Source organism: Ornithorhynchus anatinus, chromosome 2 (assembly GCF_004115215.2).
Source record: "Ornithorhynchus anatinus isolate Pmale09 chromosome 2, mOrnAna1.pri.v4, whole genome shotgun sequence".
Taxonomy (NCBI): Eukaryota; Metazoa; Chordata; class Mammalia; order Monotremata; family Ornithorhynchidae; genus Ornithorhynchus; species Ornithorhynchus anatinus.
Window position 1 is genome coordinate 105,859,617 of NC_041729.1, and position 25,962 is coordinate 105,885,578.

Here is a 25,962-nt window from a genome sequence, read left to right on the forward strand (position 1 = left end):
GGAATGTGTCCATTTATTGTTCTATTGTACTCTCTCAAGGGCTTAGTACAGTGCTCTCCACGCAGTAAGCGCTCAATAAATATGTTTGAATGAATGAATGAATTTGCTAAGCCAAAGATAGCTCCTCTGTCTAGCTCCTCACCAGACCTTGGCCTCTCAGTTCTGGGTTGACCAAACTTGATACCCCCCTAAGCGTGCAAGGGAGGGACGGAGGTAGGGCAGTCTGGCCAGACGGGTTCTCAGAGACTCGAAACGGATGCCTTACAGTCTAGCGGGGAAGACAGATATTAATTTGAATAAATAGGTCACTTATAACAAGTTATTTAAAGATATGCACATAAGAGCTGTGGGGTTGGGGGCGGGGTGAGTAACAAACATTCAAAGGTCACAGGTTGAAGTGCACAGATGACACAGAAGGGAGAGTGACCTGGGGAAAAGTGGGTTTCACTGGGGAAGGCTCGTAGACCAGCGAGTCTCTCTTCAGTTCCTTGTCAGTCAAATGAGCACCTTTCAAACTTGTGAGCCATTCCCATGAGGGGCCAGACACCAGTCTCTCCTTTCATTCATTCAAGAGTATTTATTGAACGCTTACTATGTGCAGAGCACTGTACTAAGTGCTTGGAATGCACAAATCTCCTTGCCCAGGTCTGCAAACCCACCCTTCCTCCTGAGGGGGTGGGCCCGGCTGAGGTTCCAGTTCTGCTAATGACCTTCAGTTGTCCTAATGCATGGGGAGGTTTTCTTCCACCAAACAGGGTCCTGATGCTCTTTGATTTGCCTTACAGTGGATGACTAAAAACTTCCACATACATCCCCCGATGTGGGCAGGGAATGTCTCTCTTTATTGCTGAGTTTTACTTTCAAAGAGCTTAGTACAGTGCTCTGCACACAGTAAGCGCTCAATAAACACGATTGAATGAACTGAATGAATAAATCCCTCCCTTCTCCTGCCTTTCATTCATAATAACAATAGTAATAATGATGGTACTTTTAAGCACTTACTATGTGCCAAGCACTGTTCTAAGCACTGGCGTAGATACAAGTTAATCGGGTTGGACACAGTCCCTGTCCCATATGGGGCTCACACTCTTATTCCCTGTTTTACAGATGAGGTAACTGAGGCCCAGAGAATTTAAGTGAATTGCCCAAAGTCACACAGCAGACACGTGGTGGAGCTGGGATTAGAAGCCATGACCTTCTGACTCCCAGGCCTATGCTCTAATCACCACTCATGCTGCTTCATTTGTTCATTCATTTGTATTTGCTGAGCACTTACTGTGTGCAAGGCATTGTACCGAGCCCTTGGGAGAGTACAATGGAACAATGAACAGACATATTCCCTGCCCACAACGAGCTCCTCATCCTTCTCCTGTGATCCTTCCCACTCCCCGTTGCCATCCTGTGAGGAGAAAGCAGGGACTTGCTTGTAGCTACCGTGGGCAAGCTTTGAAGGAGTGTGTGTTACGGACACCCAGGAGAAGAAGGGAAGGGTTGATTGGCTGATCACTGTGGGATTGCACAACAGTAATAATTACAACCTTTCACGTGTGGGGCACTTTTGTTTTCCAAAGCACTTTTCAGTCAGATATAGCCTTTTAAGCAAACCGTGACTGTGGTATTTCTTAGCAACCTTCTCTAAGCAGTTGGGCTGGTTAGGCAGGTATTTGACAGACCACAGAAGATGGGGTGGGTGGCGAAATTTCTCAGGGTGGAGGGGCACCGATTATCAGTCAATTAATAAATCAGTCAATGGTATTTTTTGAGTGATTAATGTATGCAGAGCACTGTAGTAAGCGCTTGGGCGAGTGCAATAGAACGGAGCTGGGAGAAACGTCCCCTGCCCACAAGGAGCAGCATGGTTTAGTGGAAAGAACATGACTTTTCTCCCACCCATTCATTCATTTCTTTGTATTTATTGAGCATTTACTGTGGGCAGAGCACTGTATTAAGCTTTTGGAAAGTACAATACACCAATAAAGAGAGAAAATCCCTTCCCACAATGTGTTTACAGTCTAGAGCGGGGGAGACAGATATTAAAACAAGTAAATAAGAATCAATATAAATAAATAGAATTATAGATATATACATAAGTGCTGTGTGTGTTTGTGTGTGTGTGTGTGTGTGTGTGTGTGTGTAGAAGCAAAGGGAGCAAGTCAAGGTGACACATATGAACCGGGGAACTGAGGAAAAGATTGCCCTGACTTGATCCCTTTAATTCAACCCTCCTCCCAGCCTCCCAGTGCTCATGTACATATCTGTGAAGGGGCGGGAACAATAAAGATCTGCAGTTAGCCGAGATTACACCCACAGCTGGTTGCTGTCAGACCAGAAGTCAAGTTAGCTGTGTTGTTTGGCCTGATCGTTCTGCTATTTTTAAAGTCTCTAAAATGATTTTTTGCTGTTGTTTTTGTTTTGGCTTTCTGGTTTTCTTTGCCATACAATTATCTCATAAAATAATTTCAAGGATTTTAATTATTCATTATATCTGGGGTAGATACAAGTTTATCAAGGTAGACACAGTCCCTGTTCCAAAAGGGGCTCATAGCCTAAATGGGAAGGAGGAGGATCTATTCCCCATTTTACAGATGAGGTAACTGAGGCACAGAGAAGACAATAATAATAATGATGATGGTATTTGTGAAGCACTTAATATGTGCAAAGCACTGTTCTAAGTTCTGGGGGGGGTACAAGGTGATCAGGTTGTCCCACGTGGGGCTCACAGTCTTAATCCCCATTCTACAGATGAGGTAACTGAGGCACAGAGAAGTTAAGTAACTTGCCCAAAGTCACACAGCTGACAAGTGGCAGAGCCGGGATTAGAACGCATTACCTCTGACTCCCAAGTCCATGCTCTTTCCACTGAGCCGCGCAAGTGACTTGCCTAAGGTCACACAGCAGACAAGTGACAGAGCTGGAATTCGAACCCAGGCCCTCTGACTCCAAGACCCATGTTTTCCCCCTTACTATTATTATTATGGTATTTGTTAAGCACTTACTATGTGCCAGACACTGTACTAAGTGTTGGGGTGGCTATAAGCCAACTGGTTTGGACACAATACCTGTCACCTGTGGGGCTGATATTCTTAATCCCATTTTCCAGATGAGGTAACTGAGGCCCAGAGAATTGAAGTGACTTGCCCCAGGTCACACAGCATGCAAGTAGCAGAGGTGGGATTAGAACTCATGATCTTCTGACTTCCAAGCCTGGTCTCTGTCATACTAGTAGTCACTAGGCTACACTGCTTGTACATTGCTTTGGCACCCAGGAAGTGCCTAGCAAATACAAAATACAACTATTATTATTAATAGTAGTAATTACTACTACTAATAATAACCCATAAAATCCAGCCATCCACTAGAAGCCGAGTGAAGCTGAGATTCATGATTTGCCGGGTTGACATCAAATCCGGGTGCCTCCTTGGCATCAACCCAAGATGTCTCTTCTACTTTAAGAAATGCGCACGCTGCAGAAGGGAATGGGGATGGAGTGGATCAGCGTTTCGTGGAAGATACATGCAGCTCTAAGCATGTTAAGTGCCATCTTGGAAAATGCCTCTTAATTAAAGCCATAATTTAGTTATGTTCAGCTTAATTGGGAATGTCATTGCTTATTATAGCAAGTGACTGTTTCTTGAATAATGGTATTGGCTAGATTTTTTTTTAACATGGAAATGAACAAATGATTCGATTTCAAGTGTTAGAAGAGTTATGTCCATCTTGTTCTACATCCAGATTTCCTGCGTGGCTCGGGCTCTCGAAATCCATCAGCCTCTCACCTAATGGATAGTGCAGAGGCCTGGGAGCCAGAAGGACCTGGGTTCTAATCCTGGCCTCTCCACTTGTCTGCTGTGTGACTTGGGCAAGTCACTTTGGCACGGCCTATTAGATAGAGCACGGGCCTGGGAGTCAGAAGGACCTGGGTTCTAATCCCAGCTCTGCTGCTCATCGGCTGGGTGACCTTGAGCAAGTCACTTCATTTCTCTGTGCCTCAATGACCTCATCTGTAAAATGGGAATTATGACTGTGAGCTGCACATGGGACAGGGACTGTGTTCAACCTGATTAGCTTGTATCTACAACTGTGCTTGACACATAGTAAATGCTTAGCAAATACCCGCTCAACTGTATATATTTTCATTGCCCTATTTATTTTGTTAATGAAATGTACATCGCCTTGATTCTATTTATTTACTATTGTTTTAATGAGATGTTCATCCCCTTGATTCTATTTATTGCTCTTGTTCGTGTCTCTCCGTCTCCCCCGATTGGACTGTAAGTCCGTCAAAGGGCAGAGACTGTCTCTATCTATCGATTTGTACATTCCAAGCGCTTAGTACAGTGCTCTGCACATAGTAAGCGCTCAATAAATACTATTGAATGAATGAAAAATACCATTATTATTATTATCATTACTTCACTTCTCTGTGCCTCAGCTCTCTCATCCGGAAAATGGGGATTAAGACATTGAGCCCTATGTGGGACAGGGACTGTGTCCAACATAATTATCTTGAATCTACCCCAGGGCTCCCCTCTCTCAGAATCGCACCTGGAGAGTTTTTAGTACTCTACCAGTCATGGCTACAGGAGGAAGAGTGAAGCAGAGGCGTATCCATTCCATCCCCAGCTTGGGCGGTAGCCAGCGAGTGACAGACAATCTGTTACAAGTCTAAACTCACCTGTGCTCGGTAGCAGCGCCATGGAAGAGAGTCCAGGGCAGAGCTTCAAGTTTACTGTGCGGAAGAGGCCATCGGCAAACCCTGTCTGTATTTTTAACGAGGAAACTCTCTGGATCCTCTACCAGAATGATGGCAGGTGGAGGTGGGGTGTTCTGGGACAGCTGTGTCCAGGGAGTCGCTATGGGTCGGAGATGCCTCCAAGGCATAAGACAAGACAAAACCTCAGGGCTTAGAATAGTGCTGGGCACATAACAAGTGCTTAACAAATACCAATCATCATCATCATCTCCTCCTCCTCCTCTTCTTCTCCCTCCTCCTCCTCCTTTTCCTCCTCCTCCTCCTCTTTCTCCTCCTCTGCCTCCTCCTCCTCCTCCTCTTCCTTCTACTCTCCCTCCTCTTCCTCCTCCTCTTCTTCCTCTTCCTCGTCCTCCTCCTCTTCCTCCTCCTCTTCCTTCTCCTCTCCCTCCTCCTCTTCCTCCTCTTCTTCCTCTTCCTTCTCCTCCTCCTCTTCCTCTTCCTCCTCCTCCTCCTTCCCTCGCCCTAGATCTGCCTGATCCAGACCCCCCATTGCCATTTCTTGGAAACCACCAGTGAGGGTGGGAGGAAGACTTCAAGGAAGGGCCCAAAGCAGACCCAGAAGAGTTGGTACAAACAGTGTCATCATTGGCAGTGATAGCAGCAGCAGCAGCAGCAGGGTCAGCATTGTCAGTGGCAGTAGGGGCAGTGGAAGCAGCGTCAGTGGTAACAATGCAGTCTTGTGGAAAGAGCCCAGGCCTGGGAGTCAGAGGACCTGGGTTCTAAACCCGCTTTTAATCCCACTTGTCTACACTTAACTTCTCTGTACCTCAGGTACCTCATCTGGAGAATGGGGATTAAGACTGTGAGCCCCATGTGAGACAGGGACTATATCCAACCTGCTAATAATGGTAATAATTATGGTATTTGTTAGGAGTTTACTATGTGCCAAGCTCTGTTCTAAGCGCTGAAGTAGATACAGGGTAATTAGGTTGTCCCATGTGGGGCTCTCACTTTCAATCCCCATTTTACAGATGAGGTAACTGAGGCAACAGAGAAGTTAGGTGACTTGCCCAAGGTCACAGAGCAGACAGGTGGAGGAGGTGGAATTAGAACTCACATCCTCTGAGTCCCAAGCCCGTGCTCTTTCTACTAAGCCAGGAGCCTGCCGACGGAGGCAGAATTAGAACTCACACCTTCTGAATCCCAAGCCCATGCCCTTTCCACTAAGCCAGGACCCTGCCCCTGGTCACACCATAGGTCAGTGGCAGAGTTTGGACAAACTCAGGTCTCCTAAATCCCAAATTCTTTCCTCTAGGTTCCATGTTACTTCAATTTTCTGATAGTATTTCGTTTAATTTTCCTAGCAAGCCAGGTAGGCAGAAATTCGGCCTAATGTTTAATTTGTACAGTGCTTATGCACTCATTAAGTGCTCAAAAGATACGATGGATTGAAATGCTTCGAAAAAAATCTTTAGACAGATTACTTCGTTCGTATTTCATTCATTCATTCAGTTGTGTTTATTGAGTGCTTACTATGTGCACAGCACTGTACTAAGAGCTTGGAATGTACAACTGGGCAACGGATATAGACAATCTCTGCCCAACAACAGGCTCAGAGTCTAAACGGGGGACACAGACAACAAAACAGAACAGAACAAAACAAAACAACTAGTCAGGCGTCGACATCATCAAGATAAATAGAATCATAGATATATACACATCATTAACAAAATAGACTAATAATATATACAGATATGCATAGCATTCAGTATTGCTCATCACAGTCAAAGTGCACAGCAGCAGGCTAAATTATCTTGCATTTCCCCCCAGTGCTTAGTACAGTGCCTGCCACATAGTTAGTGCTTATCAAATACCACAATTATTATTATTAGTGACAGCGTTGGCGACGTCAGCCATGTCAGTGGCAGCGATGGGGCGGTGGCAGTGGTGGTGGGAGCTGCCACCTTCGAGGAGGAGGAGGAGAAGGAGCAGAATTAAGAATCCTGGCACAGTGCCATTCCACTCCTCCCTGCTGCCCTAAGACCGGCAGCGGCACTGCCAAACACCCTCTCATCATTCTGGCCAACGGGTCCCGCCAAACACACGTCCAAAGAAATTTCTAGCCCGAGCACGCCCCTGTGCTTTCCCCCCTCCCGACTGTCCTCTTAGTCTCTAGGTCACAAGGTTGTATTTTTGTAGGAACTTCGCCGGTTTCACTCTGTTTTCTCCTGCTGAAATATAACAATGCTGGTATTTGTTAAGCGCTTACTATGTGCCGAGCACTGTTCTAAGCGCGGGGTTAGATACAGGATAATCAGGTTGTCCCATGTGAGGCTTACAGTCTTAATCCCCATTTTACAGATGAGGTAACGAAGGCACCGAGAAGTTAAGTGACTTGTCCCAACTCACACAGCTGACAGATGGCGGAGCCGGATTAGAAGCCATGACCTCTGACTCCTAAGCCCGTGCTCTTTCCACTGAGCCATGCTGCTTCTCTAACAATATCACTATCACTATCCTGACATAGTTGGGGAGGCTGGAACCTCCAAAAGCATTTCTGGCCCCCATACGTGGGACTGTCGGGCCTCGTTACCCATGACCAAGGGGTGCGTCAGGCTGTGCTATCCACCTGAAGCTTTATCTCTACACTGTGAGCTCGCTGTGGGCAGGGAATGTCACTGTTTATTGTATTGCACTTCCCCAAGCCCTTAGCACATTGTCCTGCACTCTGTAAGCACTCGATAAGTACAATAGAATGAATGAGTAAATGCAAATAAAAGGATAAAGAGTCCGAGGTTCCAGGATAAGGAACAACCGTGGGGAGAGAGAGAGGACTGTGAGCCCGTTATTGGGCAGGGATTGTCTTTATCTGTTGCTGAATTGTACATTCTAAGCGCTTAGTACAGTGTTCTGCGCATACTATGGAATGAAATTACGGAGGGACAATTCACAGAACACAGTGTTCCTCCCTAGACTATAAGCTCCTTGTAGGCAGGGATCGTGACTACCAACTCTGTTGCATTGTACTCTCTATTTATTGAGCGCTTACTATGTGCAGAGCACTGTACTAAGCGCTTGGAATGTACAAATCGGTAACAGATCGAGACAGTCCCTGCCCTTTGACGGGTTTACAGTCTAATCGAGTAGAGTGTTCTGCACACAATTAACAAATAGCACAATTATTATTATTATTATTATTATCATTTAGAGCACAACATTCTTGTACTAGAGAACAGAGTCCTCTTGGGAGTTTCAAACAGACACGTGAGCCCCCTTGTGGCATTTCAAGGCCATCTCTTGCCGGTAATAACCTGGGTGAATTATTTCCCACGGAAATCAGAGCCCTTTGATTTATAGGACAAGGAAAGATATTATTTCATTTTAGTTAAATCTAGGTTTACTGTGTAAGAAGATCTTCAATAACTTGGCAAACCCATATGAAGTATAAATCAGGACACACCCAATTCATAGCTGAAGCGTTCCTGTAAATCGGCAATATAATTCACCTAAAGTTAATGAAAAAAAATTGACAAAGGTTTAAATTTTTCCAATAATGCAAGAATCCAGAATAATGATATGAGATCACTTTCTCAGTCTCACACATCTCCTCCGGCACCTGTACGAACGTTCACTGGTGGTGCTTATGACACCCCGGGCAAAGCTAAGGAGAGGTGTAGAATCCATATCGGTGAATTGCAAAGTGATAGTTTTGAACTCTGGAGTTCATGGTGGCTGGAGTCGTTTCTGGGATTTGGGCACTACGGGAGCTGCTGGGGTGGGGGGGAGGGACGGTGGGGGTGTTAAAATGACTAGAAGGGGAGTTGGGTTAAGTTATTGGCATCTGGACATTGATTAGACGCTATCTTCCGGCCCAAAGCCCTCATCTGAGTGAAAGGAAAAATACACTGAGGTCTTTCTGCTTTTTCTCCCTCCCTTGGTCTATGCCCATATTGCGCTGGTACAGTAAGTAGCTGCTCTGATTGTGCTTTATCTTCTCTAGTGCTTGGCACATTGAACACACCTAATAAATATCACAGGGTTTATTAGAGAATCCCAAGAGCAGCCCATCCCTTCCCCTGCCTTCGCATAATCCTTATACGAAGTTGCCTCTTTTACCTGTAAGTTACTTTAATGTCTCCCACCCCCATTAAAAACTCCTTGAGGGCAGGAATCATGTCTAACAAGTGTATTGTGCTCTCCCTACCCCTTAGTTCAGTGCTCTGCCCCAAATAAGCACTCAGTGAATACCACTGATTGATTAATTATACTTGTGGTATGTGTTAAGCACTTACTATGTGCCAAGCACTGTCTTAAGCACTGAGGTAGATAGAAGATAATCAGGTCAGACACAGTCTCTTTCCCACATGGGAGATATGGTCTAAAGGAGAGGAAAACCAGGAATTGGTTCCCCATTTTACAGAGGAGGAAACTGAGACACAGGACAGTTAAATGACTTAACCAAAGTCACCCAGCAGGCAAGTGACAGCGTTAGGTTTAGACCACAGGTCTAACTCCTAGATCTGTTATTTTTCCACAAGGCCACTCTGCTTCTCTGCGATTAGCTATACTCTACCATTTTCCTTATTCCTAATCTATTTTAATGTGTGTCTCCCCTTGTAGACTGTAGGCTCCTGTGGGCTTGCCTCTACCAATTCTACTGTACTGTATTTTTCCAAGGCCTGAGTACTGCTCTGCACACAGCATGCACTCAATAAATACCATTGATTGTCTGCTCTCTGGAGCTATCTGGATTTTGCAACAATACACTATGGGAGGAAAAACTGCAGACTCACCGGAGGAAATGTACCATATGGAGTCACAAACAGCACATTTCAATTTTGAGTTAAATGACAATAATGATCATAACAATGGCATTTATTAAGTGTTTACTATGTGTCAAGTACTGTTCTAAGCAGTAGCGGTAGATACGAGTCAATCAGGTTGGACACAGTCCCTGTCCCACAAGGGGCTAACAGACTAACTATTCCCCATTTTACAGATGAAGAAACTGAGGACCAAAGAAGGTAAGTGACTTACCCAAGGTCACACAGCAAGAAACTGGGAGAGCCAGGAATGATAAACAAACAAATAAATATATAATAAATAATTATGGTACTTGTTAAGCGCTTATTATGTGCCAAGCACTGTTCCTAGGTCAGGGATAGACACAAGTCAATCGGGTTGGACACAGTCCCTGTCACACATGGGGCTCACATTCTAAATCCCCATTTTACAGATGTGAAGTGACTTGCCCAAGGTCACCCAGCAGTCATGTGGTAGAGCCAGGATTAGAAACCAGAGCCTCTGGCTCCCAGGCCTGTGTTCCAACCACTAGGTCTCAGTGCTTCTTGATGTTTGCTTTGCTTTTGTTTGATGTTTGGGCTGGGTGGTGAGGAGGAGGAGGGACACTTCCTGCTGGAGATGGAGATGGGGGACGCAGGGCAGGGGAGAATGCTGCTCCCAGACTCTGAAAACTGTCACTTGGATGACATCCCTGAGACTTGGGCCCCACTGCTTTAACCTTCTGGGAAAGAGCAGGAAACGGAGAGGTGAGACATTTTTTGCAGAGTAAAACAGAAGGGAAGTTGGTGCCAGAACGCGGACTAAAATCCCGGGACACAACCCTAATCAATCATTCAGTGGTCTTTATTGAACATCCAGCAGGGCACCGTAGAAAGTGTTTTGGCGAGCACAACGGTAGTCGTCCACAACAACTACAACGACAGGTGCACAACAACCTTCTTAATGATGTAAAAGTTGTGGAGGGCTCTCACTTCTGGGGTTTAATTTCCATCTGGCCCCTCTGGTCAGGGCCAGGGCAGGTCGGGAGCCGTGACATCACTGGAAAGGGGGCGGTTCTTAGCTCCTAAAATCGCGGTTGAAATAGCCCTCACAGTTACTAGAGGAGCCCCCAGACCCTTGTTAGCTTTGGCTGGGTCCCGAAGGCCTCCATTTCCACCCTTCTGGGGTCAGGCAGGATTTGAGGTTCCCCGTCTAAGGAGGCCCAAATCCCTGCCCTCTTATCAACACTATCACCCCTTCCTTGTTTTAATCCTAATGTTTCCACAAAGGCAAGGGGGTCATTCGGGAAAGCTCATGGAAATAGGAATACAAAATGACTGAGGGTCTTCTTCCCAAACAAGCTACCGTTATGTCCTCCCCCAGTTAATCCCCTCTAAGGCATTAGAAGCTGCTTCATTGGTCTTCCCTCAGGGAAGGGAACTGAAGAATCCACCTCCTGAGCTTCTCTTTTCCCTTTTGAGGACCTACTGGAGCGACCACCAAAGGAGCGCAGGCGTGGGATGGCAGTGTGGGAGGGCGGTGGGCATTCCAGCGTCGTTGGTCAGCCCTTCGGTGACCTGGTTGGACGAGGCCGTTGGCCATAAGCTTCACCGCCTTCTTAGGGTTGAAAAGGCTCTGTGCTGCCTTCTCCTCGTCACCTCAGGCTGACGGTGTTGGGGCTGGGAAGTCCCATTATGGGCCCAGGGTCTGAGAGCCTCAGGACTGTTGCTCTGAGAAGCTGTTGAGTGAGGAGCAGCGTTGGCTATGAGAAGCAGCATGGCCTAGTGGGAAGAGCACAGGCCCGGTTCTGCCTCATGTCTGCTGTGTGACCTTGGCCAAGTCACTTCGCTTCTCTGGGTCTCAGTTACCTCATCTTTAAAATGGGGATCAAGACTGGGAGCCCGTGTGGGATGGGGACTGTGTCCGCCCTGATTACCTTGCATCTACCCGAATGCTTAGAACAATGCTTGGCATGCAGTAAGCGCAAACAGATTCCACAGTTATTACTATTAATTATTTTTGAATGAGCAGCCTGGCTCGTGCTGCTGCCACATTCTGTGTTGAGAGGAGCATGAGGCAGGCACTTCTCGGCAGAGCTTTGCACGCTCTCTGTCCAGGAATGAGCTTCTCCGTGTTGAAATGGGGGTCAAACTTGCTATGGTTATGAGCCACAGGACAATTCGACTTTCAGGAGAGAACAGCCTGGTCTAGTGGATAGAACCCGGGCCTGGAAATCAGAAGGATTTGGGTCCTAATCCCGGCTCTGCCACTTGTCTGCTGTGTGACCTTGTGTAAATCTCTTTACTTCTCTGTCCTTCAGTTACCTCATCTGTAAAATGGGGATTAAGGCTGTGAACCCCATGTGGGACAGGGACGGTGTCCAACCTGATTATGATGTATCTACCCGAGCGCTTAGCACAGTGCCTGGAATATAGTAAGTGCTTAACAAAAACCATTAAAAAAAATGAAAGATTTGGCTCCATAACTCTGCACTTACAGTTCTGCTCAGACCCCTTTCCCCCTGGCCTATCCTGCCCCTCTCTGGGCCGGCTGGGCAGGAAAAGAATTGTCATTCTGACTCATTCACTGGACCAGTGGTGGGCGGTGGGCTGCAGAAAAGAGGAGCAGCATGACGTAGTGAAAAGAGCACAAGTCTGGGAATCAGAAGACCTGGGTTCTGATCCCAACTCTGCAACTTGCCTGCTGTGTGAGTCACTTAATTTCTCTGACTCTCACTTTCCTCACCTGTAAAGTGGGAATTCAATACCTGTTTTCTCTCCTACTTAGATTGTGAGGCCCATGTGGGACATGGATTGATGGAATTGCATCTACTCCAGTGCTTAGAACAATGCTTGGCACATAGTGCTCAATGAATACCACAGTTACTGTTCTTACTATTATCAGATTTGGGCAGCTTCCCAGAGTTGGAGTGATGTTTTTCATTCATTTGTATTTATTACTGTGTGCACAGCACTGTACTAAGAGCTTGGGAAGGAACAATACAATAATGAAAAGTGGCAATCGCTGCCCACAACGAGCTCACAGACTAGAGAGTTTTGAGACTGTTTTGAGTTCCTTTGTGGATATCTCTCTGATTTTCTGGAGAGCTCAGCTCCTACGAGCTCATAGGTGTTCTTGCTTACCCAGGAAGAAAAGCAGAGGTCTTACTAATCTATCCCTGTCTGGAGAAACGATTTTCGTTTCCGTTGCCTGGGTCTACTCAGAGGCTAAATCCAAGCTCTCCTTTTCCCCGATTCCCCAGTCTCTAGCCCATTGCTCCTGCCTTCTCCCTGCCTCAAACACCTCTTCTAAGTCTGTCAAGCCTCACCCTCCTCACCTTGAAGGCCTCCTACCAACTATAGACTGTAAGATTCTTGTGGGCAGGGATCAGATCTACCAACTCTGTTGTACTTTCCTAAGCACTGAGTAAAGTACAACAGGTGCTCAATAAATGTCACTGATTGCTACAAACTCACGCCCGTAAGGAAGCCTTTCCTCATTAACCAACTCCTTTCTAGTCATGCCATCCCATTCACCTTAACAATCACGAATTTATCCCTTTATTTTCAATTAATTTATACTGTTATCATGCTTTAGCGTCTTTATCGATTTATTTCTAAGGCTTCTTCTCTTTAGGTTGTAAACTTCTCAAGGGTGGGGAATGAATCTTTAATTCTTTGTTCTGACCCCCACATGACTATAGCTTTCTGTTTAATAGGTGCCCAGTACAGTGCTCTGTGAATAGGAGGTACCGAGCACAGCACTCAATCTAGGTGCCCAGCATATACTGGTGATACTGTTACAGCAAACCAGGACCAAAATTCTATCTCTCTCTAGTCCATTCCTTATGCCCATGACACTATTCCTTGGAGTAAAATGTCAGTCACTCAGTCATTCGTATTTATTGAGAGCTTATTGTGTGTAGAGCACTGTACTAAGTGTTTGGGTGAGTACAATACAGAAATATAACAGACACATTCCCTGCCCACGGTGAACTTACAATCTGGGGGGGGGGGAGATAGACATTAATACTAATAAATAAATTACAGATATGTGCAAAAGTGCTATGGAGAGGGGGCTGGGAGAGGGGGATGAATAAAGGGAGCAAGTCAGGGCAGCCAAGAAGGGAGTTAAAGAAAAGGAAAAGAGAATGCATGTCCCCAGGCTCAATAAGAAAAGATTCAGAGAGACTCCGGCCCAGAGGATCACACTCTCCTACTACAGGCCAGTCCACGCACTTCACTCCTCTAATGCTAACCTTCTCACTGTACCTCGATCTCGTCTATCTCGTCACTGAGCTCTTGCCCATGTCCTGCCTCTGGTCTGGAATGCCCTCCTTCCTCATATCTGACAGACTATTACTCTCCCCTCCTTCAAAGTCTTACTGAAGGCACATCTCCTCCAATAAGCCTTCCCTGACTAAACTCTCTTTCCTCTTCTCCTACTCCTTTCTGTGATGCCCTGACCTGCTTCCTTTGTTTATCCCTGCCTACCCCGCCACTCCCGACAGGCCCACAGCACTGATGTACATACCTGTAAGAGGGGTCCTGTCTCCCCATCTAAACAATAAGCTTCTTTTGTGTAGGGAATGTGTCTGTTGATTGTTATATTGTACTCTCCCACACACTTAGTACAGTGCTCCTCACACAGTAAGCACTCAATCAATACGACTGAATGAATTGAATGAATAAATGACCAGGGTGACACTAAGCAGGAGGTGCCTGATTGCTGCTGCTGTTTGTTTGTGGACTGTCCAGAGATAGGGGTGGGAGGGTTTTGTCTTCCTGCCTCCACGAATCGTATTAATAATTCTTATGGCATTTGTTAAGCACTTTAAAAGAATTAAATATGCAATCCCCAGCCTTGAGAATTTTACAGTCTAAAGAGAAGAAGCCTTAGAAATAAATGGATAAAGACATCAAAGCATGATAACAGTATAAAATAATTGAAAATAAAGGGATAAATTCATGATTGTTAAGGTGAATGGGATGACACGACCAGAAAGGAGTTGGTTAATGAGGAAAAGCTTCCTGAATGGAGTGGGTTTGTAGCAATCAATGATATACCCCAGCTAGTGCTGGGCTCAAAGTCTCAATCTCTATTTTCTCCCTATTTTTATCTTCTGATTCCCAGGCCCGTGTTCTCTCCACTCTATCATGCTGCAGGGTACCTCCTCTCATCTCCTGCTGCCCGATGGCAATGAAACAGCCGAGGGTGCCGGGTCTTGGAGAGACCACGGGGCTGGGCCCGGGGAGACATTCCTCCACCACCCCCCCCCATCTCAGGCTCAGCGCCAGTTGGAGGAAGGTCTGCCTCCCCAGGCAGCATCGTGATGGGTCGTCTGCTCTAGTGTGAGGCCCCCACAAAGGGAAAAGCAAAGGGATCACAGTCCAGGGACGTGTAGTCCTGGGTCCCTGGGCACCTGGGCTTCCAAGTGGAAATAATAATCACTGGGGTATTTGTTAAGTGCTTACTATATCCCCAGAATGGTTTGAAATATTGACAGGATAAACAGATGAGACACAGTCCCCATCTTATGGTGGGGTTCACGGTCTAAAGGATTGTAAAACCCTTTATATCACCAGAGCGAACTGAGCCTCAAACCCCACCTCATTCTCCCTGCTCCCTCAGGTGAGAGATCATGGGCCCGCTCCGACTGGCGCCTCAGAGTCGGGTGATTTCTGGTCTCCGCCTGTGATTTCGGACCCTGTGATTTTGGTTCATTAATGTCCACCTCTTTGGGTTCCAGTGTTCGACGGGAAGTTTGTCAAACACTACCACATCAAGAGTCCTGATGAAGGTGGCTTTTTCCTGAACAGCAGATGCATCTTCCCCACCCTGAAGTCGTTTGTAGATCACTACAGCACGGACAGCGATGGTCTCTGCATCAGGCTCGGGGACCCATGCCTGAAGGTACGGAAGAAGCTCTCTCCGCGGAGACCTCAGTGAGATCTTTGAGACCCATGTGGGACAGGGACAGTGTCCAACCTGATTTGCTTGTATCCACCCCCGTGTTTAGTACAGTGTCTGGCACATAGTAAGCACTTAACAAATACCACAATTATTATTTTTAGAATGGAGTTGGCCAGTTCATTCATTCATTCATTCATTCAATAGTATTTATTGAGCGCTTACTGTGTGCAGAGCACTGTACTAAGCCCTTGGAAAGTACAATTCTGCAACAAATAGAGACGATCCCTGCCCACAGCCGGCTCACAGTCTACAGGTCAACCACCCAGGGTCCATGTCTTTGGACATGAAATCAGAGGACTCTGAACTCTTAACTGCCATTTCCATGGCCACGCTCCGTGCCCCTGAGGACCATTCCATTGCCCATTGGCAAGGGGAGGATTTTAGTCCAAACCATAGTAATAATTGCTGTAGTTGTTAAACTCTTACTATGTGCCGTCCACAGTACTAAGCTCTGGGGTAGATACAAGATTATCAGGTCCCACATGGAGCTCACAGTCTAAGTAGGAGAGAGAATAATAAAAATAATAATAATAATAATTGTGGTATTTGTTAAGCTTTTACTATGAGCCAGGCACAGTACTAAGCCCTGGGGTGGGTACAAGCAAATCGGTTTGGACACATTTCTTGGGAACAGTGAGCCCACGTAGGGCTCACGGTCTTAATCCCCATTTTACAGATAAGGTAACTCGGGCACAGAGAAGTGAAGTGACTTACCCAAGGTCACTTGGTCACAGCAGACAAGTGGCAGAACTGGGATTAGAACCCAGGTCCTTCTGACTCCTAGGCCAGTGCTTTCCATTAGGCCTTACTGCTCCGTTATAGGTATAGAATTTCCATTTTACAGATGAGGTCACTGAGGCCCAGAGAAGTGAAGTGACTTGCTCAAGGTCATACTGAAGACAATTGGCAGAGCTGGGATTAGAACCCAGGTCCTGTGGCTCTCAGGGCCATGCTCTTTCTACTAGGCCACACACAGTGCTTGGCACATAGTAAGCGCTTAGCAAATACCATCATCATCATCATCTTTCTCATGCAGTAGTTGTGACAGTGAGTCTCCTGCATGCAAGGTCATGCTTCACCAAGGGGATCCCCTCCATCTGGATCTACAACGTGCGCTTGCCCAGGCTTTGCTTGTCCACCAGGTCTTGGCTGGAGGGTGGCAGATGATGGTTTTGGTTTGATTCAGGAGGTTTTTTTTAGTAGGGGTCACTTGTCTCCTGGACATTTTCACTGATGTTCCTACCGGTTGTAGTTTGGCGCGCAAGCAGTGGTGAGGGGCTTTAGCGATGCAGATAGTGTTGGAAAAGTCTCCGTCACAAGAGCAGGCATCACTTGAGGTGATGTGAGGATTTCAGCCCCGAGGCTTGGGCAGTTCCATGGATGAGCCGTCCTTGTTGGGTCTCTGGAGGGAAAGTCAGGGATGGAAAGGGGTGAGTTTGGGATGTTAGATGGTCCATCCCAGACGATGAAGTTCGGGGTCCAGGAGAATAACCAGCACAGTTGTCCTCCAAGCATCTTGGGGCCCCCTGATGGAGACAGAAGTCTGGCTGTATGAGCTGGGGGGCTGGCCCCCTCAATCAGTGATATTTATTGAGCACCTACTCATTGCTGAACACTGTGTTGACCTCAGTGGCTAGTGTATCTCTTCATTATTATTCTTGATATCAACATCATCATCATCCTGGGGGTGGTGGGCTTCTGGTGAAGTCAGTGCTTCCTGCTGCTAGTTGGGTCAAAGTTACCGTTCATGAGCGATGTTAACATGCCATTCAATCAGTCGATAGTATTTACCATGTGCTGAACACTGTTGTAAGCACTTGGGAGAGTATAAAAGGATGATGTAAGAGTGTGCTTGTGCATGCCTTTCCAGGCCATCAGATCCCCAAAGAGGCCATTAAGCAGCAGGTCCATGGGAAGCGGCGTGAGGAAGCATGCCAAGGGCAATGGGTTTCCTTCTCCTCACAGCGATCTCATTTTTCCCTGACACAGAAAAAAATCCCGGCCCCTTTCGACCTGTCGTATAAGACCGTGGACCAATGGGAGATAGACCGCAACTCTCTGCAGCTCCTGAAACACCTCGGCTCGGGCCAGTTTGGGGAAGTGTGGGAAGGCCTGTGGAACAACACCACCCCTGTGGCGGTGAAGATGCTCAAACAAGGTGAGATTCCGGGCTGAGGTGAAATCCAGCCGAAAGTGAGGTGTGGGGCTGTGAAGGGAGGGAGGGAGAGAGGAAAGGAAGGAGGGCAAACTGAGTGTCAGGCAGGGAAGTGACTCCACCCAAGCTGAATCCTCACAAATTCCCAACACCAAGGGGCCGTTCCAGAAAACACCAGCCAAGCCTTTCTGGGAACGAAAGGCTAAGATACGGCTCTGTTCCAATCCGTGGATCCCTGAGAATCCTGGGACCAAACCAACTCTTCAGTCAGTGGGAGAGGGTTCCTGTGTGTGTGTGTGTGTGTGTGTGTATGTGTGTATGACCCTGTGCCTGTCTATGCATGCCTGTTCATGGATATAAGCATATGTGACTATGGGGGCTATAGCTGCATGTTTCTATAACTGTTGATGCCAGTAGTTTGGATAATCTGTGTCTCTGGGTATAAGGGCAATTGCGTGTGTCATTTTTGGGTGTCAAGCCTGTCAGCATGTTGGTGAGTTTATATGTGAGTGTGTGAATGTGTGGGTGTTTTTGTGAGCTTCTTTTTTGGGGATCATGCCTGTCAGTGTGTTGGTGAATTTATATTTGTGTGAATGCATGGGTGCTTGTGTGTGTGTGTGTGTGTGTGTGCGTGCGCACACGTGCGCACATGTGCTGGCCTATGTGTATACTCAGGAAGATGTGTGGGAGATTTGAAGCCCAATTTAGATCTGGGACAGCAGGGGAGGGATGGTTGATCTCAGAGAGGCTGAGGGGAGGAGGGATGGGGATTTGACCCATCACGCCTCTCCCTCCTGTAGGCTGTCACAGTTCTCTGTCCCCCTCCTTTGTCCCCCACCTGCCTTCTGCTCTGCCCACTCACCTCCTCGGCATCGGACCCTCTGTTCCTGCCCACTTTCTTCCATCTGGTGCTGCCGGTTCCAGCAGCCCCGCACTCAGGTGGCCGCAGAGAGCCAGCCGGGACCCTGGGACCAGTATGTCCTCAGTAATCCTGGAATCGGCGCCTTTTCTCTTTGCCCCAGGCTCCATGAACCCCACGGACTTCCTGGGGGAGGCCCAGATACTGAAGAACCTCAGACACCCCAATGTCATCCAGCTGTATGCCGTCTGCACCCTGGAGGACCCGATTTACATCATCACTGAGCTCATGAGGCACGGAAGCCTACAGGAATACCTCCAGAGTAAGCCAAGGTGGAAAACACGGCGGAGAAGGGCCTCGTCCCTGAAAGAGCAGCGACGCTCTGGGCCCGTGAGGTTGGGTGCGCGGCCGGATTCCCAGGAGCAGGGGTGCAGGGACACTCCCACAGGGGTGGGAGGAAGGGGCTCGGTGTTCGGGGAAATACCGTCTTCTACAGGCTAACCATCAAAATGCTCCTGCAGCCCTAGTATGTTGGATGCAGTTTAGGAGATCCTAGAATTCCCACTGAGAGCCACTCAGTGCTCCCCTAGGCCCCAACCCTTACCCTCTTGGATCAGCCTTGGCTTCTGCCCTGCTAGGGGGAAAGAGCTTAGGATAGGGAGAGAAGAGACTTTGCCCATTTCATGCTGCTCCTGGAGTTTCCAGAACCTGATGGAAATTTCTCATCGGAACAAGAACCTCTGCTCTGGGCTTTGCTGGGTGGCCTGAAATGCACTAATGTTCAGAAGGGAAATGGCTGATTGCAGCATGGTGTCTGGAGGCCCCATCTCCAACTCTGCAGGGAGAAAGGGTGGAGCCACAGGGGTCATTTGGCACAGGGCAATTCCTTCTCGGTTTGGGCTAGGTACCTGGGGCCGTCCAGTCATTCATTTATTCATTCATTCAGTCATATTTTTTGAGCGCTTACTGTGTGCAGAGCACTGTACTAAGCATTTGGAAAGTATAATTCAGCAATAGAGACAACTCCTGCCCACAGAAGGCTTACAATCTAGAAGGGGGGAGACGGACATCAGAACAAGTAAACAGGCATCAGTAGCATCAATAGAAATAAATAGAATTATAGATATATACACATCAAAACAAGTAAATGGGCATTAATGTAAATCTATAGAATTATAGATATGTAATAATAATAATGTTGGTATTGGTTAAGCACTTACTATGTGCCAAGCACTACTTTAAGTGCTGGGGTAGATAAAAGGGAATCAGGTTGTGCCATTGTAAGGCTCACAGTCTTCATCACCATTTTACAGATGAGGTAATTGAGGCACAGAGAAATAGTGACCTACTCAAGGTCACACAGCTGACAAGCCGTGGAGATGGGATTAGAACCCATGACCTCTGACTCCCAAGCCCAGGCTCTTTCCACTAAGCCACGCTGCTTCGCTTATACCCAAGTGCTGTTGGGTGGGAAGGGGAGGTAGAGCTACCTGACAGCATTTCTGGGACTTGTGGTCCTGGAAAGCTTTGGTCCAAAGAATCCCTCTTCCTACTTTTCTTGGTTTGATGGGGCTGTGCCCTCTCGCAGAATCCCCCAGGGCCAGGCAGGGTGGGCGGTCAGGGAGGTAAATTACTCTTTTCTCGGCCAGATGACGGGGGCTCCAGCATCCTTCTAACTCAGCAGTTAGACATGGCGATCCAAGTGGCCGCAGGCATGACGTATCTGGAGTCTCAGAACTACATCCACTGGGACCTGGCGGCCCGCAACGTACTCGTGGGCGAACACAGCACGTACAAGGTGGCGGACTTCGGACTCAGCCGAGTGTTCAAGGTGGTGACCTTGGAGGGGAGTGAGGTGGGGAGAAGGGCTGGGGTTGAAGAACTCTGCCCCTCAGAACTGGAAAGATTCATTCATTCATTCACTCGTATTTACTGAGCATTTACTATGTGCAGAACACTGTACTAAGCACTTTGAATGTACTATTTGGCAACAGATAGAGACAATCCCTGCCCAACAACGGGCTAACAGTCTAAACAGGGGATCACAGTCTAAACGAGTGTTCTCGGTATAATTAACTCCACGATCATCTATAAAATCATTATCACAAATCTTTGGTTTCTGGCCACATTCAGGGCACTGTCGTAAGCCTCAGGAGGGTAAGAGGGTATGATAATAATAATAATAATTATGGTGTTTATTAAGAGCTTACTATGTGCCAGGCACTGTTTCTAAGTGCTGGCTAGATACAAGATAATTGGGTTGGACACAATCCCTGTCCCACATGGGGATCACAGTCTTAATTGCAATTTTAGAGATGAGGCACAGAGAAGTTAAGTGATTCACCTAAGGTCACACAGCAGACAAGTGGTGGAGGTGGGATTAGAACCCGTTACCTTCTGACTTCCAGGCCCCTGCTCTATCCACTAGGTCATTCTAATAATAACAATGATGATAGTAATGTTAATACTACTATTACTGCAGTTGAAAGCTTATTATGTCTCGAGGACTAAGCTGTGCGGCAGATACAAAATAATCAGGTGGAACACAGTCCTTGTTCATTCATTCATTCATTCAATAGTATTTATTGAGCGCTTACTATGTGCAGAGCACTGTACTAAGCGCTTGGGATGAACAAGTCGGCAACAGATAGAGACAGTCCCTGCCGTTTGACGGGCTTACGGTCTAATCGGGGGAGACGGACAGACGAGAACGATGGCAATAAATAGAGTCGAGGGGAAGAACATCTCGTAAAAACAATGGCAACTAAATAGAATCGAGGCGATGTACATTTCATTAACAAAATAAATAGGGTAACGGAAATATATACAGTTGAGCGGACGAGTACAGTGCTGTGGGGATGGGAAGGGAGAGGTGGAGGAGCAGAGGGAAAAGGAGAAAAAGAGGGTTTAGCTGCGGAGAGGTAAAAGGGGTGGGTGGCAGAGGGAGTTAGAGGGAGAAGAGGAGCTCAGTCTGGGAAGGCCTCTTGGAGGAGGTGAGTTTTAAGTAGGGTTTTGAAGAGGGAAAGAGAATCAGTTTGGCGGAGCTGAGGAGGGAGGGCATTCCAGGACCGCGGGAGAACGTGGCCCAGGGGTCGACGGCGGGATGGGCGAGACCGAGGGACGGCGAGGAGGTGGGCGGCGAAGGAGCGGAGCGTGAGGGGTGGGCGGTAGAAAGAGAGAAGGGAGGAGAGGTAGGAAGGGGCAAGGTGATGGAGAGCCTCGAAGCCTAGAGTGAGGAGTTTTTGTTTGGAGCGGAGGTCGATAGGCAACCACTGGAGTTGTTTAAGAAGGGGAGTGACACGCCCAGATCGTTTCTGCGGGAAGATGAGCCGGGCAACGGAGTGAAGAATAGACCGGAGCGGGGCGAGAGAGGAGGAAGGGAGGTCAGAGAGAAGGCTGACACAGTAGTCTAGCCGGGATATAACGAGAGCCCGTAACAGTAAGGTAGCCGTTTGGGTGGAGAGGAAAGGGCGGATCTTGGCGATATTGTAGAGGTGAAACCGGCAGGTCTCGGTAACGGATAGGATGCGTGGGGTGAACGAGAGGGACGAGTCAAGGATGACACCGAGATTGCGGGCCTGAGAGACGGGAAGGACGGTCGTGCCATCGACGGTGATAGAGAAGTCTGGGAGAGGACCGGGTTCGGGAGGGAAGATGAGGAGCTCAGTCTCGCTCATGTTGAGTTTTAGGTGGCGGGCCGACATCCAGGTGGAGACGTCCCGGAGGCGGGAGGAGATGCGAGCCTGAAGGGAGGGGGAGAGGACAAGGGCGGAGATGTAGATCTGCGTGTCATCTGCGTAGAGATAGTAGTCGAAGCCGTGAGAGCGGATGAGTTCACCGAGGGAGTGAGTGTAAATGGAGAACAGGAGAGGGCCGAGAACTGACCCTTGAGGAACTCCAACAGTTAAAAGATGGGAGGGGGAGGAGGCTCCAGCGAAGGAGACCGAGAATGACCGGCCAGAGAGGTAAGAGGAGAACCGGGAGAGGACGGAGTCCGTGAAGTCAAGGTGAGATAAGGTATGGAGGAGGAGGGGATGGTCGACAGTGTCAAAGGCAGCAGAGAGGTCAAGGAGGATCAGAATGGAGTAGGAGCCATTGGATTTGGCAAGAAGGAGGTCACGGGTGACCTTAGAGAGAGCAGTCTCGGTAGAGTGGAGGGGACGGAAGCCAGATCGGAGGGGGTCTAGGAGAGAATGGGAGTTAAGGAATTCTAGGCATCGATCGTAGACGACTCGTTCTAGGATTTTGGAAAGGAAGGGTAGTAGGGAGATAGGGCGATAACTGGAGGGGGAAGTGGGGTCGAGAGCGGGTTTTTTTAGGATGGGGGAGACGTGGGCATGTTTGAAGGCAGAGGGGAAGGAGCCATTGGAGATTGAGTGGTTAAAAATAGAAGTTAAGGAAGGTAGGAGGGCAGGGGCGATGGTTTTAATAAGGTGAGAGGGACTCAGTCTATCTAGGAGGGAGTGAGATTGAATCTCCATTTTACAGATGAGGGAACTGAGACACAGAGAAGTTAAATGAAATAACAGGAATAATGATGGTATTTGTTACCGCTTACTATGTGTCCAGCACTGTTCTAAGTGCCTGGGCTAGATACAAGGTTATCAGGTTGAATGCAGTCCCTGTCCCACGTGGGGCTCACAGTTTTAATCCCCGTTTTACAGATGAGTAACTGAAGCTCAGAGAAGTGAAGTGACTTGCCCAAGATCAAACAGCAGACTCATGTTCTTTCCGCTAAGCCACACTGCTTCCCAGAGGGGGCTGTCAAGCCTCTGCCCTTTCCGCCACCTGGAAATACTGTCCAAGGACTGGCCGGTGATCAGAAGTGGTGGTGACAGCCGAAAGGACGGTCCTGTCGGGCTCTCGGCCCGAGTCCCCGAGGTGGCTTCCCCTCCGTGGTGGGGCTGTTGCAGTGGGGCCGTTGACAGGCCTGTTCTCCACAGGCCCGACTCCCGACACTCTTCCTTGGCATAGGTTGAGTCGTCCGGCTCTGACAGGTGCCCCGCGGTGAGAGAATCTGACCCTGGGCTCCACGTTAATTGCTTGTCCTCACTTCTCTACAAATCCATGGCCTTCCTGTTATACCAGTTCATTAGAACCCTAGAGAGCCAATCTACTGAGGAAAGTTCCTAGGCTGCTTCTCAGGCCTGCGACATCAGGGCCACATGCAGCTCTCGCTGACCGACCTCTATTCCTCGGGGCCAGCTTTGAAATGAGCTTGGCCCAGGGGGTCCAGGCCAGCAGCAAGCATGTAGGCTAATTATCAATCAATCGATGGTATTTACTGAGCATTTACTGTATGCAGAACACTATACTAAACACTTGGGAGAGTACAATATAACAGAGCCGGTAGACACATTCCCTGCCTACAGTGAGCTTACACTTTATAGTCTGGGATAAGTGCTTATCATCCCTAGAGGACCTCCTTCTTGAATTTCTGGTCAGCCCCCCAAGGCCCCAAGGAGTTAAAAGCAAGATTCTGGGGATAGGACAGCAGTCTGCTACTCCCCCTCTGTGTGACTCTGGGCCTCAGTTTCCTCATCTGGAAAACGGGGAGGATAGTCCCTGCCTCCAGAGGATATCATAAGGAAAATCAGGGATAATCATAATAATAAAAAAGATAATTGTGGTATTTGTTAAGTGCTCATTATGTGCCAAGCTCTGTATTAAGCGCTGGCATAGACGCTAATCAGGTCCTACATGGGGCTCACAGCCTAAGTAGGAATAAAAGATGTGAAGGCACTTTGTGAAAATAAAAATTCTGTCCACGTTTGAGGCGTTATCATCTTTAGAGTCAGGGCTAAAGCCGAGGCTAGATGAACGAGGAGGAGGCGGACGATAGAGTGATGATGTCATGAGGTGTGGTTTCTGTCTCCGGTCTAGCCTGTGGAGTGTGACAAGGGGGACCCCGAGGGCGAAGGGGGCATCTACGAGGAGGCACAGGGCATTAAGCTGCCCGTGAAGTGGATGGCCCCTGAAGCCATCCATGCCAAAAAGTTCAGCATCAAGTCTGACGTGTGGTCGTTTGGGATCCTGCTCTATGAAATCATGACCTATGGGAAGACACCCTACACCGGTGAGCGGCTGGCAGATCCTGCACCCTGGCCTGCAGGGGTGTCAGGGCTTGGGGGGGTTGGTGGGGAGCCAGAGATGGGAGGGTGGGGTCCTACTGCTGGGCATAGCAGGGTGGGGCAGGGAGGAACCAGGATGCCGAAGTCCTGGGGTCTAGGAGCACTGGCACAGGCCAGACCGAGTCCCACGATGCCAGGCTATGGCTCGTGCCTACCCTGCTGGGCCGATGCTGCCCGGTGCCAATGTTGTCTTGGGGTGTGGGAGGATCGGAGTGCGCCTCAGCCTCTCTGATCCCTCACGAGCCAGTTTACGTTGGGCAGCAAAGGCTGGGCCTGCAGCAGATGGCTTGGGCTGGGCCGTCGCTAACAATGATCCCGACAATTCAGCCCCCCGAGGCCTCTCCGATCCCATTGCCCAGATGGCCACACTGAAACAAGCAGACAACTCAAGCCAAAGTGTAATCTTTGGCCCTGGATTCTCCAGGCCAGTGGCGGTGTAGCCCTGGCCTCAAGCTGGGATTCGGCTTGGCTTGGCTTGGGAGGTGGAGGTTAGGGGTTGGTGGCTGGATCCAGTAGGTCCTGGTGGGGGTGACGCCTCAGGAATGACTGGGAGAAGCTAAGGCCAGAGTGAAGCCTGTGTGGCAGGTGGCCGGCCCTCATGTCAGGTGTGTTTTCCGTTTCTCCAGGGATGAATGGCGCGATGGTCATCCAGAGGCTGAATCAAGGCTTTCGCCTTCCGCTGCCTCCAAACTGCCCCCAGCTCCTTTACGACATCATGGTCAGGTGCTGGGCCGGTGACCCGAAGGAGCGACCGGGCTTCGGCGAGCTGCACGATCTCCTGGAGGACTTATCTGATGTTCAGTAGCCTCCCAGACCCGAGCCTGGCCGGGCTGAAGTGGGAGCCCGGGGTTTGACTCCCCTCCGGATAAGCAGTGTGCGTGGCAGCCTGAAGTCTGCAAATTAGGCACCTCTTTGGCTGGTGAGGCTCTGGGGGCTGAGGGTAGGGTTGGGGGGGGCATTGATGCCCTTCAGACCTGGCTGTGGGCGAATCAAAGGAGCAGTGGGCATTCTGGGCTGGGCACAATGCTGCCAGGCAGGGCCATTCATTCATTCACTCATTAAATCATATTTATTGAGCGCTTATTGTGTGCAAAGCACTGTATTAAAAGCTTGGGAGAGTACAATACAACAACAAACTGACACATTTCCTGCCCACAGTGAGCTCAGTCACTTCCCCACCCGCTGCTGCCTTCCAAGCCCCTCTCCCCTCCCCCTGCTCTCCCCCAGGCTGACAAATCCCTCTCTGTTCTGGGGAGAGCCTTTCACCTGTATTTATTGTTGATGTAGTGACCGAAAGAATCAGCCCGGCAGAGAAGATTTTTGCCTAGGAACTGCTGCTCTCTTTTTCTGTTTACCGATTCAAGTTTAC

At 48.5% G+C, this 25,962-nt stretch overlaps 1 protein-coding gene across 1 annotated transcript in view; it reads left to right on the plus strand.

Moving 5' to 3' along the window:
- Positions 1-25,703, plus strand: part of FRK (fyn related Src family tyrosine kinase) — a 42,811-nt gene extending 17,108 nt beyond the window's left edge. Inside the window, exons 3-8 of the mRNA XM_039914599.1 lie at positions 15,225-15,388; positions 17,438-17,606; positions 18,626-18,784; positions 20,112-20,293; positions 24,346-24,538; positions 25,220-25,703. Coding sequence (XP_039770533.1) covers positions 15,225-15,388; positions 17,438-17,606; positions 18,626-18,784; positions 20,112-20,293; positions 24,346-24,538; positions 25,220-25,398 — 1,046 coding nt within the window. The 3' untranslated portion in view covers positions 25,399-25,703. The remainder of the gene's footprint in view (positions 1-15,224; positions 15,389-17,437; positions 17,607-18,625; positions 18,785-20,111; positions 20,294-24,345; positions 24,539-25,219) is intronic.
- The last annotated feature ends 259 nt before the right edge of the window (positions 25,704-25,962 follow it).